This window comes from Podarcis gaigeae (genome assembly GCF_964106915.1).
Source record: "Podarcis gaigeae genome assembly, chromosome: 2".
Lineage (NCBI taxonomy): Eukaryota > Metazoa > Chordata > Lepidosauria > Squamata > Lacertidae > Podarcis > Podarcis gaigeae.
In genome coordinates, this window is record NC_139679.1 from 118,779,775 (window position 1) to 118,796,330 (window position 16,556).

Below are 16,556 nucleotides of genomic sequence, written 5' to 3' on the forward strand. Positions count from 1 at the left end.
AGGCCCTTCTCATGTTCATAATAATGGCTCCCGACCCTGGCGTGAACCACGGTTCCCAGAAGCCCTCGCAAGACCCAAAGGAGGTTACAGACCAACTTTTTTTTGTTTGTGCAAAGCCAGCGCCATATACTACAATGTGCATTTAAATCACACCGTTTCTCCCAAGGGATCCTGGGAATTAGTCTGTTAAGCGTACTGGGAATTGTAGCTCTGTGGGTGAGAAAGTACATTTCCCATGATTGTTTGGGGGAAGCCATGTGCTTTAAAAGGGTGGGTTTTTTGGTGTAGTTTACTTCTGAGTAAACATCATGGGTGTAGCTAGGTGGGCAAGGGGAACAGCTGCCCCCCATCAAATAAATAAATAAAAATACTTAACTAAAAGAAGAAGGATTTCGACAGATTTTTCTGAGCACTTGGGGTCGAAAGAAAGTAATTTAAAATCCTGGCTGGGCCCATGGTAGACATTTATAGGATTGCACTATGGTAGAACGTGTATAGGATTACACGTTAACCCTTCAAGGTTCACAAGACTTCTTTCTTCCCCAAACTTGCACCTCCTTTCTCTAGGAGAGGCATAGGTAAACTCGGCCCTCCAGATGTTTTGGGACTACAACTCCCATCATCCCTAGCTACCAGGATCAGTGGTCAGGGATGATGGGAATTGCAGTCTCTAAACATCTGGAGGGCCGAGTTTGCCTATGCCTGCTCTAGGAAAACAGGTTTCTTGTTGCCTTTGTTTTGAACTACAGTTCCCAGAAGCCCTTGCGAGCCCCAAAGCAGACGCTAGGCACCTTTCCTTTGTGGGGAAACCGGCCAATTTTAAAACAAACAAAAGCCCCAAATGCACAAACGGGATGGAACCCAAAATTAGGACAGGGGTTAGAAAGAAAGAAAGAAAGAAAGAAAGAAAGAAAGAAAGAAAGAAAGAAATAGAGGCTCTCGATGCATTGGAAATAAATAATAACAAATGCATAAGCAGGGTGGAACCCAAAATAAGGACAGGGGTTGGGAATTTAAAAAGAAAAAGAGACACCCCCCATGCATTGCAAGTAAATAACCATAATTCCTGGACTTGCAAACTATGCACAAGCAGGGTGGAGCCCAAAATAAGGATAGGGGTTAAGAAGGGCAATAAAAAAAGGAAGAAAACCCATTGCAATACTAATACTAATATTAACGTGATAATAATATCCGGGCTTGCATCAACTCTTTGCTTTGCCCAAGAGGAGAAGAGAGGGGAGAGCGAGCAGATTCCTAGAAAGGAGCCCCAGAGAGTTCGTCTGGCCTCTTCCTGCTGTATCTCCTCCCCCTGCAAACCGAGTCTTGCGAAGCCACTTCCCCCCCCGCGTCTCCTTCCTTCGCCTCCGGGAGTGGCTGCAGATCTGGGGAGTCTCCGGAGTGGAGGGGGAGCAGGTCCCTTCCGGAGGGGAATCTGGGTAAGTTGCGCCCAAAGAGGAGGCGGAGAAAGGGCACGATCCTGAGTGGGTGGGGGAAGCAAGAGAGGGAGATCTGGCGGGGGATCGAGTCGCTCTCTTCGCTCCGGAGGGGAGAGAGAGAGAGAGAGAGTTCGCTCCCTTCCACCTCTAGTAGCTCCCTGCCCCACAAAGTGGGGAACCAGTAGCTCCCTGCCCCACAAAGTCGTACAATGCTTGACAGTGAAGGGCCACACTCCTTTTTTTATTTAAAAAAATCTCAGGGCCTCTCCAGATGAGGTTTTATTGCACATCGTGTGTTAGTGGTTCATTATTTAACTTTCTTTGTTGTTTTGCGATGATGTCTGTTTAGGGAAGTTTTTAATGTTTGAATTTTTATTCTGTTTTTAATGCTTTGTTGAAACCTGCCCAGAGTGGCTGGGAATTATTATTATTATTATTATTATTATTATTATTATTATTATTATTATTATTCCATAGTTTGCAGGGCTAAACAAATGGTTAAAAATGGGGGTGGGGGGAGAAATGGTGGTATTGGTGGAAGGTGCAACAAAAGTGGGACCAACAACCCGCACCCACCCCAAACATTTGTGGTATGAATAGCTATGGGATTTCAGCAAGAGTTTACAGGATTTGCACGGACTGGAAGTGAAGCAACAGAACTGCCCCAAAACGTTTGCAGGTCCAGATAGCATTGAAATCTGGGATTGCATATGGCCATCCTGATAGCACCCAAGGAGCAAGATCCTGGGTTCAAATCCTCCAGAGCAGAGGCTCTTTGCAAGAAGGGAGGAGGAGTTGAATTGCATCTGTGCATGTTGAGATCGTTTAGGGTGCACTCAGTTTGGGAGAGGCCGCCCCATTGAAGCCAGGAGGGCTTACTTCCGAGTAGACCCGGCCAGCATAGCCGCTTCATAGCCTGCTTTGTTTTCTAAGGAGCTCAAGTCGGTGTGTGTGTGTGGTTATTTCACTGCCACCATTGTCTGATCCTCAACACAACCCTGAGAGGTAGGTCGGGGTGGGAGAGGATTGAGTTGCTGAGACACAGCCAGAGGCTTGAAATCGAATTGAAGCCTGCCCTGGTCTGACGCTTTTAACTGGGCTGCTCTGTTAAAAATATCTATCTAAAAAAAAAAAGCATGTATCTATACACACATGTGCACATACAGTGGTGCCTCGCAAGACGAAATTAATTCATTCCGCGAATTTTTTCGTCTAGCGAATTTTTTGTCTTGCGAAGCACGAAATCCCATAGGAATGCATTGAAAATCAATTAATGCGTTCCTATGGTCAAAAAAAGTCCAAACAAAGCCAAATTTGGTACAACAAGAGTTTATTAAGTGCTCTTTAAAGTCACACATACTGTAAAGAGCATTTCAAAATTCAAACCCAGAATTTTTTTTAAAAAAACAGTAGAGTGGCCCAATGGTCACAGAAAATCATAAAAATGCAGGAAAAAAACCACAAGCTTCCAGATTCTTGCAAACCCCTCCCCAACACCAAGTCCTTGAATTCCAAACACCCCAACCCAAAATCCAACCCCCCAAAAAAAAGTTTTAAAAGCTTAACTTACCAAATGGCTGCAAAAGAAGTTTTGGAAAAGCTTCAAAAATCACCAAAGTCTTTAAAAACCTCAAAAAAGGCTACTATGTACACTGTGTTCTATGAGTTGCTCCTCGAAGTCAAGCTGCAACTGTATTAATGGTGTTAAGAAAAAGGAAACAAACTTGCAAGACGTTTTTGTCTTGCGAAGCAAGCCCATAGGGAAATTCGTCTTGCGAAGCAGCTCATAAAACGGAAAACCCTTTCGTCTAGCGAGTTTTCCGTCTTGCGAGGCATTCGTCTTGTGGGGCACCACTGTACACATATGCACACAGAAAAGTGGAACGGTCTCCCTCTGGAGGTGGTGAACTCTCCTATCTTGGAGGCTTTTAAGCAGAGGTTGGAGGGCCACCAGTCATGGATGCTTCAGCCCAGATTCCTGCATTGCGGGGGTTGGACTAGATGACCCTCGGATCCCTTTCCAACTCTTACCATTGTTCTATGATTCTGTGTCTCTTAACATGCCTTCGGGCTCCCAAGAAAGACGGCAGCCTTTAACCTTCCCCGTTCCTCGTCGATTGCTTATACAGTAATAAAAAAAAAATTAACAATTCCTTCCCCCCTATAAAAAGTTAATTTTTAAAAAGCAAAGCCTACGTGTAAAAGCTAAAAATGTCACACGGTGTCTTGGAAGAGGCATATCTTCTGCTCCCCTTCGCTTTTACAAAGCACGAATTTCGTTTGGAGATTGTGTGCGAGTATACGTCAATGCATTTAATATATGCAAGGCACTTTGCAGAAAGTAAATTAATGCAAGGCACTTTGCAAAAAGGCATGGTAAAGATGTGATTTATTATTGGGGTCTCCAACGTGACGCCACAGTGCCCTCAGGCCCCTCCTCTGACTCCCACCAATGTTTCTTGCCCCTCCCAATTTGTTACTGAGTGTTTTGGGAAAGGTGGTTGGGTTATCTTTCTATTTGGATCAAAATAAAAAAATTCCTTCTAGTTGTACCTTAGAGACCAACTAAGTTTGTTATTGGTATGAGCTTTTGTGTGCATGCACACTTGTGTCACCTGCTTATTTTGTTTAGGTTTTATTTGTTTTTTGTTTTGATGTTGGTTTGCGCGCGTGTTGAGAGAGAATACAGAAATAGTACCTTGGGTTAAGAACTTTGCTTCAGGATAAGAACAGAAATCGTGCTCCGGTGGCGCGGTGGCAGCAGGAGGCCCCATTAGCTAAAGTGGTGTTTCAGGTTAAGAACAGTTTCAGGTTAAGAACAGACCTCTGGAATGAATTAAGTACATAACCCGAGGTACCACTGTACTGCAATTTTCCCCATCTGTGAAATGGGCATTTTGTCGCACTCACAGTAGTTCCAGAGTTGCCTGATGCACACAAGTTTATACATGTACCCCACACCTTCTCAAAACAAGGAAAGCACATTTTTGTTTTATTTAAAGAAGAAAACACAGTTTCTTGAAGAGAAGGAGAAACCATTAGTGGACTTTTTTAACGTGTGTGTGAAAAGACAATGAGTTCAGCGCTGTTCTGGTACTGACAGAAAAAGAAAATCTCTGGGTTCAGAATATGCTCAGAGGCACCCTGCTCTAACTGAACGTCTTTCGCACCTGGTTCTGGTTGGTGGTGGGCCTGAGAAACATCAAGTCTGCCCCACCCTTGGCTTCAGCCCTACATAAACATGAATGATTCATATCACTGAATTGTGTCGAGTGATGACAAAAGGAGCTTTTGGGGAGGCAAAACCTGTTCGCAACAAAATGCAAACGAAAAACCGTTTGAGAAATTAATCCGGCTACCCAAGTACGGGGTACGAGAAACGTCAGCAGCAGAAGGGCCGTGAAATAATTAAATAAATTTGTGTTTAAAAATTGGGCATGGCATGGCAGTTGAATAGATCTGGGATGGACGGATGGACACTTAAGAGTTCAAAATTCCCACTTTGGCCATAAACCTTACTGGTCTCTATGGGCCAGTCACTATTTTTCTGCCTAATCTACCTTTCAGGGTTGCTGTCAAGGTTGGGGGAAAGCAAGTACTGTGCATGCTAAATTCTAAGACCCCTATTCTCCTTGGCTGTTTTGAGGGGTCCCCCACCAGCCTTTTTTTCACTAAAGCTTTTTTTGTTTTTAAAAGGGTTTGCAAACCTCAGTTCCCCCACTGCACCCCAAGCCTGGGGGTCTCCATCTCCCCTCCCACGTCCCTGGATGTTTGTCCACAAAGTATGGCTGCCATAAATTCAGAATTTCCCAGATGTAGCTGGGAGTCTCCCGCTGGAAATTGCATCTGGGCGGAATTTCCAAATATCGGCAAAAACGTCCCGAAAAACCAGGGGGGTATGGCAACCTGTGTCTGGAAGTGGAGATTTTGTATCTTGATTTTCACTTTTTGAAATACAGCAACCCTACCATAAAGACCCCCTACTTGGAAACCAGTGTTTGCTCTGAGGGTAGAGAAAGCCATGCACAACGGGGTTATGTGGCATTTGCGTAGCGATGTTTTATTTTTAGTTTTTTTTTTGCAAAAAGTGGGGAAGCTTCTCCTTGCCAGGAGAAGCGGCTTGAGGTTGCCATAATGGCTACCAAAACTCCTTAAGGAAGAAAATGAGATGGGCTGCTTTCGTTACAATGCAAGGGGATGAGCTCACATCTGCGGCTGGGTTTTCCGAGGGATTTTCTTTTTCCGGAGAGATAATATGTGTTCTCTCCTAACCACTTCCTCCTCTGCTTTTAAAAAACGCTCTGTTCTTTTTCTGTCGTTCTTGGTCTGCAGACGTGGCTGAGGGACTTGGGCTTCCTGGTCCAAATTTGGATGCCATCAACCCGCCCCCCTTTTTTATAACATTTTTATTGGTTTTATGAAATTTTATACATTTTAACTTTAACCATTGCAAACATTAAAATAAAAGGTTCTGTTGAACCTTCGGACCTCCTTCCCTCCCTCAATGGGTTCCACATTCAAGATAAAATTCTCTGCATTTTTTTCCTTTATCCATCTGTTCAATATCCCTGACTATGATTTTAACTGTTTACAATGGTCTTTTAAGGAAACTAAAAATTTACTCCAGTCTTTTAAGAATACTTGATCTTCCTGGTTTCTTGTTTCCCCTGTCAGTTTCCTTCATTCCATCTCTGGGCTAGAAGCATTCTCGCTGCCAAAAAGTCTTTCTTTAATCCTTTAGGCCAAACTCATACCATACATTTAAAGCACCTTGATACCACTTTAAACAGTCATGGCTTCCCCCCATTTTCTTTTTTTTGGGGGGGGGGGAACAATAGTTCGTTAAGCGGACAGTCCCCACCCACCCCAAGCTACAATTCCCACGGTGGATTCACCATGAATCTATCTTTTGGGAATTGTAGCTCTGCGAGGGGAATAGGGACTGTCTCCTTTTTTATAATTTATTTAATCATTTTTTCAATACAAAAAACAATCACAAAAAACACATAGAACAAAAACCACAACACTAATAACACAATGTAACAATTCAGATTTGAATACTGATATACCTATAACTACACCTTTTAAAGGGACGCAGGTGGCGCTGTGGGTTAAAGCCTCAGTGCCTAGGACTTGCCGATCGAAAGGTCGGCGGTTCGAATCCCTGCGGTGGAGTGCGCTCCCGCTACTCGGTCCCAGCGCCTGCCAACCTAGCAGTTCGAAAGCACCTCCGGGTGCAAGTAGATAAATAGGGACCGCTTACCAGCGGGAAGGTAAACGGCGTTTCCGTGTGCGGCTCTGGCTCGCCAGAGCAGCGATGTCACGCTGGCCACGTGACCCAGAAGTGTCTCCGGACAGCGCTGGCCCCTGGCCTCTTGAGTGAGATGGGCGCACAACCCCAGAGTCTGTCAAGACTGGCCCGTACGGGCAGGGGTACCTTTACCTTTACCTCTACACCTTTTAAACAATATTTCCCCACCTCTCCTCCCCCTACTTCCCACCACTATCTATCTGCCTTATCGCGTAAGTGTTCCTTTCAGATTTCTTCATATTTATCCATTCTTAATTTGCGTCGATATGTGATTCGTTCGTAGGTAACTAGCCTGTCCGTGTTGTCAATCCATGTGCTCAATGGGATCCTTTGGCAACTCTTCCAATTCATGAAAACAAGTTTTTTTGTTTCTAATATGGCACGGTACGTCCATTTTTTTTGACCCCTTGAACAAACCACAGCACCCAGTTGGTTGAGGGTGGTGGGACTGTGGCTAGCAAAAACTACAGTTCCCATGATGGTTCGGGGGGAGTCAATGACAGTTAAAGTGCTATAGGAGCGATTTAAATTTATGTTGTAAATGTGACCCTAGAAGTGGGCTGGGTAGTCTTAAAGTTTTGGGGGAATCTGCTTTATTTTTGTTTTACCAATAACCAGAAGTTTCTAGTAAAGCCAGATACAAAATGGCGGCTCAAGGGGTTGGAGCCAATGGCAGCTGCAGGCCACACACCCTGAGGCTGCATCTTGCACTCTGCTTTGGAAGCAGTACGGTGTCGCTAGAAACCGTCATGGCTTCCTCCAAAGAATCCTGGGAACTGTAGCTCGCTGAGGATTCTCAGTTGCTAGGAGACTCCCATTCCCCTCACAGAGCCACAATTACCAGAGTGCTTTAGCAATCAGCCCCTATTCCCAAGGAAATTTAAGATTTGTAGCTCTCTGAGGTGAATAGAGGTCTTAAGTAGATGAAATTTCCATTCTGTTCCATCTAGGCCACTGTTAGAAATTAGCCAGGCGCCAGGCGCATTTTGCGCCTGGCGCAGGTCCAATTGCGACCACGTGGAGACGTCTGGATGCTAAGTTGGCTACTGACATCTCCATCTGGCTGGCCTCTCCAGATTTCTTAAGCGGGTCAGCAGAAGAGTTTATTTATTGCATTTATATCCCACCTTTTTCTCCAAAGAGTACATGGTTCACCCCCCCTCAGTTAATCCCAACAACGACCCTCTGAGGTAGGTTAAGAGGCTGTGACTGACTCCAAGGTCACCCAGTGAGCTTCATAACAGAGTGGGGATTTGAACCCTGATCTCCCACATCCTGGTCCGACATTCTGACCACTACACCACCCTGGCTTCCTAGAGTCCTTCTGCTGTGGGGCAGCTGTGGGGTAAAAAAATATAGGGAAAGCAAAATGTCACTTAGAGCAGGATCTGGAACATTTTGAAGCTTGAATTTGTTTTATTCTGGATTGTTCTATTTGATGCTTCAAGGTGTCGTAAGCCACTTTTAGACTTTTCCTTTAAAATAGTGAAAACCTTCTGGGAAATGATATATCCTGAGATGAAAACGATGTTGAAATATATATATCTGGGTTTCTAAAACTGATCTAGGTGCAGGCTGGACATGTCTGCAGGGCCTCTGTGATCGCTTCCCATTCAAAATCTACTCTCTGTCTCCCTCAGGAAAAGAGCCACGTTTTGCGGAGGACCGCTGCTCCCTTTGTGCATACGTGGAACGACGGACGCTGTGCACCCCGGATAATCTGAATCCGGGAACGTCAGGGCGAGGAAAGGAAGAGCTGGGCGAACACCTAGGTGCATTCGGGAGATTTGCCGCCTTCAGGAGCGAGGGAAATGTCCGCCGAGCAGGCCCCGCGGATCCTCCAGGAAAAGAGCATCCGGGAATTCCTCCAGAGGAAACCGGGGGAAGAGATCAAGCAGGAGTCTCGCGACGGCCTCCTTCAGCAGTGGGAAGCCCAGTGGCAGGAGTTCCTGAAGACGGTGGAGGTCTCTCAGCCGGGACCCCCGCAGCCACCCGAGGAGCCCACCCCCTGGGACGACGCCAAGGCCTTCCTGGCCTCCTTCGAGCAAGTGGCCGAAGCCTGTCGGTGGCCGCGGGAGGAGTGGGTGACCCGGCTGCTGCCGGCCCTCAGCGGGGAAGCCAAGCACGCCTTTGGCAGGCTGGAGGGCCGGGACAGGAAGGATTATGGGAAGGTGAAGGCGGCCATCTTGCTAGGGGACGCCATCAGCCGGGAGAAGAACCGCCAGTATTTCCGGCACTTCCGGTACCAGGAGGCCGAGGGGCCGCGAGGGGTGTACAACCGGCTGCAGGAGCTCTGCCGGCGGTGGCTGAAGGTGGAGAGGCACTCCAAGGAGCAGATCCTGGAGCTGCTGATCCTGGAGCAGTTCCTGACCGTCCTGCCACCGGAGATCCAGGGCTGGGTCAGGGAACGGGGGCCCGCGTCCTGCACCCAGGCGGTGGCCCTGGCCGAGGATTTCCTCTGGATGCAACGGGAGTCTTTGAGATGGGAGCAGCAGGTGAGAGACCCCGCTTCCTCTCCCCTCCTGCCCCCGGGGGTGCCGGATGCAGCCCTCCGGACCTCTCTGCCTGGCCCTCACCACCTCTGCTTTGCACTGCCTGACTGGGGCGCGTGCTTCAATTCCGATTGGCAAGACTTAGCTTTAAGCAAATGCCTACTTGCAAAGCAAAATACTGTTATGTTGTTTCCTGCTGGATCTTACATTATGTGTGATTTTTTGCTGTTTCGTTCTGTTTGTATGTAAAATTCCCCCCTTTGGGTAATAAGAATAAGAATAAGAATTTTTTTATTTATACCCCGCCCATCTGGCTGGATTTCCCCAGCCATTCTGGGCGGCTTCCAACAGAACACCAAAATACAATAACCTATTAAACATTAAAAGCTTCCCTAAACAGGGCTGCCTTCAGATGTCTTCTAAAAGTCTGGTAGTTGTTGTTCTCTTTGACATCTGGTGGGGGGCGTTCCACAGCGCAGGTGCCACTACCGAGAAGGCCCTGTGCCTGGTTCCCTGTAACTTAGCTTCTCGTACCGAGGGAACTGCCAGAAGGCCCTCGGTGCTGGACCTCAGTGCGAACGATGGGTTGAGATTTACAAATTTCAATAAAAACTCTCTCTCTCTCTCTCTCTCTCTCTCTCTCTGTCTCTGTCTCTCTCTGTGTGTGTGTGTATAACCAAAAAGGTGAGGCAGAGAGAGTGATTGGTTGAAGGTCACCCAGATCCCAATGCAGTGCTCTAACCACTACACCATACTGTAGTTTGGGGCTGAGTGGATGCCAGGCTCTTCCCTCCTTTGTTATTGTCCTGCTGCTCCCGCTCCTTGGTGCTGCTTCATGTTCTGGTCCTCCCTACTGTTTCAGGTGGCAACGGCAGGGGTTCCTTTGGCGGCGGTGGCCATTCCACTGGCCGAGGTGGAGACAGTGGCGCCTGATTCTGGAAAGAGGCCGCTGTGCATGGTGGTGAAGCAGGAGATGGATGCCGTCAACATCGGTGAGCGTGGAATGCCAGCCCACGGGAAAGAAGTACCGTATTCAGGCGAATCTAATGCGCCATCAAATTGAATGTGCACCTCAGTTTTCAAAACCTTGAAACCGAAAAAGTATTTGCTGTGTCAGTGGTGTTTTTTAAGCTTGCTGTCGAATCTAATGCGCTGTCAGGTCTAAGGTGCACCCTAATTTTTGTGATGTAAATATTGGAGCACACCACATACATGGGGAGAAAACAGTAGAAAAATGTGCACTGATCATTGCATTACAGTCCTAATTATTATTACAGTGGTACCTTGGGTTACAGACACTTCAGGTTACAGACTCCACAGGTTACAGACTCCACTAACCCAGAAATAGTACCTCGGGTTAAGAACTTTGCTTCACAATGAGAACAGAAATTGCATGGCAGCAGCAGGAGGCCCCATTGGCTAAAGTGGTGCTTCAGGTTAAGAACAGTTTCAGGTTAAGAACGGACCTCCAGAACGAATTAAGTTCTTAACCCGAGGTACCACTGTATTATTGTGTCATTGTAAGATTAGTGTATAATTTTATAGAAAAAAAATCAAAATTTCTGTTGCCATTAGTGTATACAGCCGTACCTTGGAAGTCGAATGGAATCTGTTCCGGAAGTCCGTTTGACTTATAAAATGTTCAAAAACCAACATGCAACTTCTGATTGGCTGCAGGAAGTATTTATACCCAACTCATCTGGCTGGGTTTCCCAGCAGAACATTAAAAACCACAATAAAAGATCAAATATTAAAAACTTCTCTAAACAGGGCTGCCTTTAGATGTCTTCTAAAAGTCAATATAGTTGTTTATCTCCTTGACATCTGATGGAAGGGCATCCCACAAGGCGGGCGCCACCACCGAGAAGGCCCTCTGCCTGGTTCCCTGTATCATCACTTTTTGCAGTGAAGGAACTACCAGGAGGCCCTTGGAGCTGGACCTTAGTGTCTGGGCTGAGCAATGGGGGTGGAGACGCTCCTTCAGGTATACTGGGCCAAGGCTGTTTAGGGATTTAAAAGTCAGCACCAAGACTTTGAATTGTGCTCGGAAACGTGCTGGGAACCAATGTAGGTCTTTTAAGACTGGTGTTGTATGGTTTCAGCGGCTGCTCCCAGCCCCCAGTCTAGCTGCTGCATTCTGGATTAGTTGTAGTTTCCGGGTCACCTTCAAAGGTCGCCCCACATAGAGCTCATTGCAGTAGTCCAAGCGGGAGACAACCAGAGCATGCACCACTCTGGCGAGGCAGTCCGCAGGCAGATAGGGTCTCAGCCTGTGTACCAGATGGAGCTGGTAAACAGCTGCCCTGGACACAGAACTGACCTGCGCCTCCATGGACAGCTGTGAGTCCAAAATGACTCACAGGCTGCTCATCTGGTCCTTCAGGAGCACAGTTACCCCATTCAGGACCAGGGAGTCCCCCACACCTGCCCGCCTCCTGTCTCCCAAAAACAGTACTTCTGTCTTGTCAGGATTCAACCTTAATCTGTTAGCTGCCATCCATCCTCCAACCGCCTCCAGACACTCACACAGGACCTTCACTGGTTCTGATCTGAAAGAGAGGTATTTTTAGATGGATGTAGTGGCTGGGGAGACCCAGCCAGATGGGTGGGGTACAAATAATAAATTATTATTATATTATTATTATCACCTACCTCTCAGTCTCCTCTTCAGCGGGCCTCTCTCTCTTCTGGCAGGTGACATCCGACAGGGCGAGAACAGCGGGGAAATCCTTGGGCTCCAGTTGCAGAGAGTTGAGCAGCAGAAGCTGGAGGAAAACTTTGGGAACCAAGGCGGGCCGAGGCGGAGGACGAGAAACCACCAGGCTGAGAAGTGGAAGAAGCCCCCCATTCCTTGCCCCGGTGGCGGGTTCCACAACGCCTCCATCTCGGAAGAGAAGCCCATCGAGAAGAGGAAGTACAAGTGCAACGTCTGTGGGAAGTTCTTCAGCTACAAGTCGAGCCTTAAAATACACCTGAGAATCCACACGGGGGAGAAGCCCTACAAATGCCAGGAGTGCGGGAAGAGCTTTATTCGGAGCGACCTCCTGGCGTCGCACCAGAGAATCCACACCGGAGAGAAGCCGTACAGCTGCTCCTACTGCGGGAAGAGCTTCTGCGACCTGTCCACCCTTATCAAACATCGGAGAATCCACACCGGGGAAAAGCCCTACGTGTGCCTGGAGTGCGGCAAGAGCTTCAGCCAAAAGGCGATCCTGAATTCGCACCAGCGGATCCACACCGGGGAGAAGCCGCACAAATGCCTGGAGTGCGGGAACAGCTTCAGTAGGAGCACTTACCTTACTTCCCATCAGAGAATCCACATGGGCGAGAGAACGTACAAAACCATTGGCTTCTCTGAGCAGTCGGGCCTTATTCACCCTCAGAGAATCCACGTCGAGGAGAAACCCCACAAATGCCCAGAATACAGCCAAAACTTCAGCCAGCCGTCGTCGTGTGCGACACATCAGAAAATCTACGCGCTGAGCGACACTATCAACGTTTTCGAGTGTGGGGAGAAACTTCAACTGGAGGCGGCGTCTTATGAGACTTCTGAGCGTCCTAGCAATTAGCCTCATGTCTGGTCGCCTGCGGTGATTTGAGCTTGCCTCCTGGCGACCAGGTGTGTTCCCCCTTCCAGCAGGGATTAAAAGCCACATTCTTTATAAACGGCAGCACTGTAAATGCTCGTTCAGTGGAGATGCAGACAGGGCAGGGGGCGCGATTTTAATATCCTTTCGCATTCTGTTTTGCAACTAGCTGTAGGGCAGCTGCCAGGTTTGAGAGCAGAGGGAGGGATGCCGCACTCTCGGCGTTTTGCAGCTTCTCTTCCTTTGCGCTGGCATTCCAAGTGACCAAGCAGAGGGAAAAGCCATCCCAGCCTTTGCCTTTCAGTCGGCTTGCGTGTTTGATCTGTCTCAATTCAGCCAACTGACCTGTGAAATATTAGTCATGTATTGTCAGATAATGATCAAGTACAGTGGTACCTCGGGTTACATACGCTTCAAGGTTCAGGTTACAGACTCCGCTAACCCAGAAATATTACCTCGGGTTAAGAACTTTGCTTCAGGATGAGAACAGAAATTGCGCGGCGGCGGCAGCAGCAGCAGCAGGAGGCCCCATTAGCTAAAGTGGTGCTTCAGGTTAAGAACAGCTTCAGGTTAGGAACGGACCTCCGGAACGAATTAAGTACTTAACCCGAGGTACCACTGTATTTGAAAAGGCTACCTTTTCAAGTCCCCCCCCCCTTTTTAATGGCTTTCCTCAACTCTCCTAAGTTACAGCTATTGAGGACTGCATTCCCTTGCAGATAATCTTTTTATTTACTTTTTTGAGGGGCGCGTGCCGGTATTGGATGGGGGTAAAGATCCAAAAGCAGGCAGTTTGCAGGGTTGCATAGCATTCTCTCTGCCACCTCATTTTTCTCCCTCCCTCCCTCCCTCCCTTCCTCTTCCTTGTCCCCAGCTTCTGATGTCCAGAGGTAGACTGCTGCATATGGAGGCTCCATTGGGTCACCCACATCCCATAGAAATTTTGCAGGCTTTCCCCGTCTTTTTGGGCTACAGTCATACCTCATGTTACGTCCGCTTCATGTTATGTTCTTTCAGGTTGTGTCCTGCGGTGACCCTGAAGTACCGGAAAGGGTTACTTCTGGGGTTCGCCGCTCGCGCATGTGCAGATGCGCAAAATGACGGCATGCGCAGAATCGCAACCCGGCAAATCGCAACCCGTGCGTGCGCAGACGTGCCGCTGCGGGTTGCGTTCTTTTCATGTTGTGAATGGGCCTCCAGAACAGATCCCGTTTGCAACCAGAGGTACCACTGTACTTACTGGGAAAACTTCCCCCTCTTTCTCTCTCATACACCTACACACATTGCAGAAGAGGAAATAATCACAGGAAGGTTAGACTAGAGAGCAAAGACTAGAGTGGGTTTGCAGAGGGCCAGATGAAGTGAGGTTGAGGGGGCGCAGCCTTCACACCATTGATTTAAAGTCTCACTTGCGACTGTACCCAGTGAGCATCACTGCAACCTGTTCCTTCTGCTTGCCACCCCCTCAGTGACCCAGTCCCCTGCAAGAGTTTTACGAAGCTGCCAGCAGGATCTAATTTTGGGGCAGCGGAACTTCCCGCAGCAAAAAAGTTAGGGAGTCCTGGATGGACCTTTGACCCTGATTCTTCCCCGAGATTCTCTTCCTCTTGTGAGATTGCCTGCAGTTCTAACAGGTGGCCAGTAGGAGGTGTGTTGCTGGGTTAATAGTTTGCCCCCCCCCTTCCCAAATTTTACAGGTATTGGGAGGGGGGCAAGTGGCCTGTCCTTGCTAACAACTGACACCCTGGAATACTTAACAATATTTGGTAAGATGATGATTATTTCTTTGATCATGAAAGTGAAGAGCTTGTAAGAAGGTTCAAGAAGAGACTCCCCCCTCCCTGAAAAATCTAGGTTCCCACGTGATGCTAGTGAATCTTGACAGTCTCTGTGTGGCTCCTTCCTCTGAAGCCTTTTAGAATCATAGAATCATAGAATCATAGAGTTGGAAGAGACCACAAGGGCCACTGAGTCCAACCCCCTGCCAAGCAGGAAACACCATCAGAGCACTCCTGACATATGGTTGTCAAGCCTCTGCTTAAAGACCTCCAAAGAAGGAGACTCCACCACACTCCTTGGCAGCAAATTCCACTGTCCAACAGCTCTTACTGTCAGGAAGTTCCTCCTAATGTTTAGGTGGAATCTTCTTTCTTGTAGTTTGGAACCATTGCTCCGTGTCCGCTTCTCTGGAGCAGCAGAAAACAACCTTTCTCCCTCCTCTATGTGACATCCTTTTATATATTTGAACATGGCTATCATATCATATTTTGAGCCTCTTCGGGTCGGAAAAGGTGTTGTCACAGCCTGGGCACCGTTGTCCTTTGTCCCCTGCTTGGATTCTCTGATGAGATGTAAGGTTTGCACCCCAGAGAAAGCCGTTTCCGAAGTGCAAGCTTTTATTCAGCTTCTCTCCTCCTCTGTGGACAGTCCTGGTTTCCTTCTCCTCTGCCGCTCCCTGCTTTCCCACAGCCCCTTCCCTTGCAATCTCGAAAGGTAGAACGGACATTGTCCCTTCTCTTTTATGTTGGCGTTAGCAGAGCTGGGTGGATTTGGCCATATCGGTGGGCAGGTTTTTGGCCTGCTCTTCAAGGCCAGCCCTTTTCTTTCCCCTCTGCTTGGAAATGCATAAGGGCCACTCTCATAATTGGGAGAAAGTAAAAACGAGGGATGTTCTCAGGAAAACGAATGGGCTGGATCTGAATTGCCCCATCAGAGACACCAGCCATTCAGTACTGTGCCTCTTCACCATTTGAATTGCCCCGTCCTGATCCTTGGTCACACCTGCGTGCGACGGAACGGTTGGCTTTTTAAACATAGCTAGGCGATTGGCAGCTTTGCTTTGCTTGTGAAGATGTACCCCTCGTGCGTTTTTTTGCGGTCTCTCACAGTGGCCTCCTTGAAAAAGAGGGCAGTGGTCCCTGTTGCCCATTGGTAGGGTGGGCGGCAGGGAGTCCAACAGCAGGTGGCGCCAGAGACAATGCAGGCAGCTCCTAATCTACGATAATTCTGCTATTCTCCCTGCTGAGTCCTACAAGGGGTAACGCTGAGACTGGTTGCCAGGTGCGTTGGGAGGAATCGGGACGGAGGCTGGTGGGGCAAGACGGTGTAGGAGTTTCATAACGACAAGGCCCACGAGGCTTCTCTGCGTTGCGAGTTCGTCTTTCTGAGAGGCTGAATTCTTAACCTCCCTTTTCTATAACTTCTTCGGTGGTGTGAAGGCGGCAGAGGGAGAGGGAGAAGCTCTTCCGCAGTTGAGATCTTCCTGAACTGTAGGCTTTCCCCTCCATGATGCCGTCGCAAACACCAATTCTCCTGACCCCCTAGCACAGGTATGGCAACCCCTCTTCGTATTCCCTTCTGAGAACCTCTTGAGGGGGACATGTTCCAGTGGTGGGTAGGGTCAGGGGCAAAAGGGGTGCAGCAACATGCTTTGGGGGGGGGACCGCGGGTGGCGCTGTGGGTTAAACCACAGAGCCTAGGACTTGCCAATCAGAAGGTCGGCAGTTTGAATCCCCGTGGCTTCCGTTGCTCGGTCCCTGCTCCTGCCAGCCCAGCAGTTTGAAAGCACGTCAAAGTGCAAGTAGATAAATAGGTACCGCTCTGGTGGGAAGGTAAACGGCGTTTCTGTGCACTGCTCTGGTTCGCCAGAAGCGGCTGAGTCATGCTGGACACATGACTTGGAAGCTGTACGCCGGCTCCCTCAGCCAGTAAAGCGAGATGAGTGCTGCAA

General features: G+C 48.3%; 1 protein-coding gene across 2 annotated transcripts; it reads left to right on the forward strand.

Moving 5' to 3' along the window:
* Window positions 1–1,312: 1,312 nt before the first annotated feature.
* LOC310837567 (uncharacterized protein) lies at window positions 1,313–13,482 on the forward strand. Of its 2 annotated transcripts, none has more exons than XM_083724365.1 (4): window positions 1,313–1,436; window positions 8,388–9,242; window positions 10,102–10,231; window positions 11,934–13,482. In XM_083724365.1, exons 2-4 carry the CDS (start codon window positions 8,559–8,561, stop codon window positions 12,806–12,808), a joined length of 1,689 nt encoding a protein of 562 aa, XP_083580491.1. In that variant the 5' UTR covers window positions 1,313–1,436; window positions 8,388–8,558; the 3' UTR covers window positions 12,809–13,482. The 2 variants fall into 2 exon arrangements, with proteins under 2 accessions (XP_083580491.1, XP_083580492.1); XM_083724366.1 differs by lacking the exon at window positions 1,313–1,436 and adding an exon at window positions 7,569–7,937.
* The last annotated feature ends 3,074 nt before the right edge of the window (window positions 13,483–16,556 follow it).

Excerpts from the sequence above, each read along its gene's own strand:
- LOC310837567 (XM_083724365.1), top strand. The coding sequence starts at position 8,559 with ATGTCCGCCGAGCAGGCCCCGCGGATCCTCCAGGAAAAGAGCATCCGG. Across the intron at positions 9,243-10,101 it reads CTTTGAGATGGGAGCAGCAG|GTGGCAACGGCAGGGGTTCC; the intron begins GTGAGAGACCCC and ends CTACTGTTTCAG. Across the intron at positions 10,232-11,933 it reads GATGGATGCCGTCAACATCG|GTGACATCCGACAGGGCGAG; the intron begins GTGAGCGTGGAA and ends CTCTTCTGGCAG.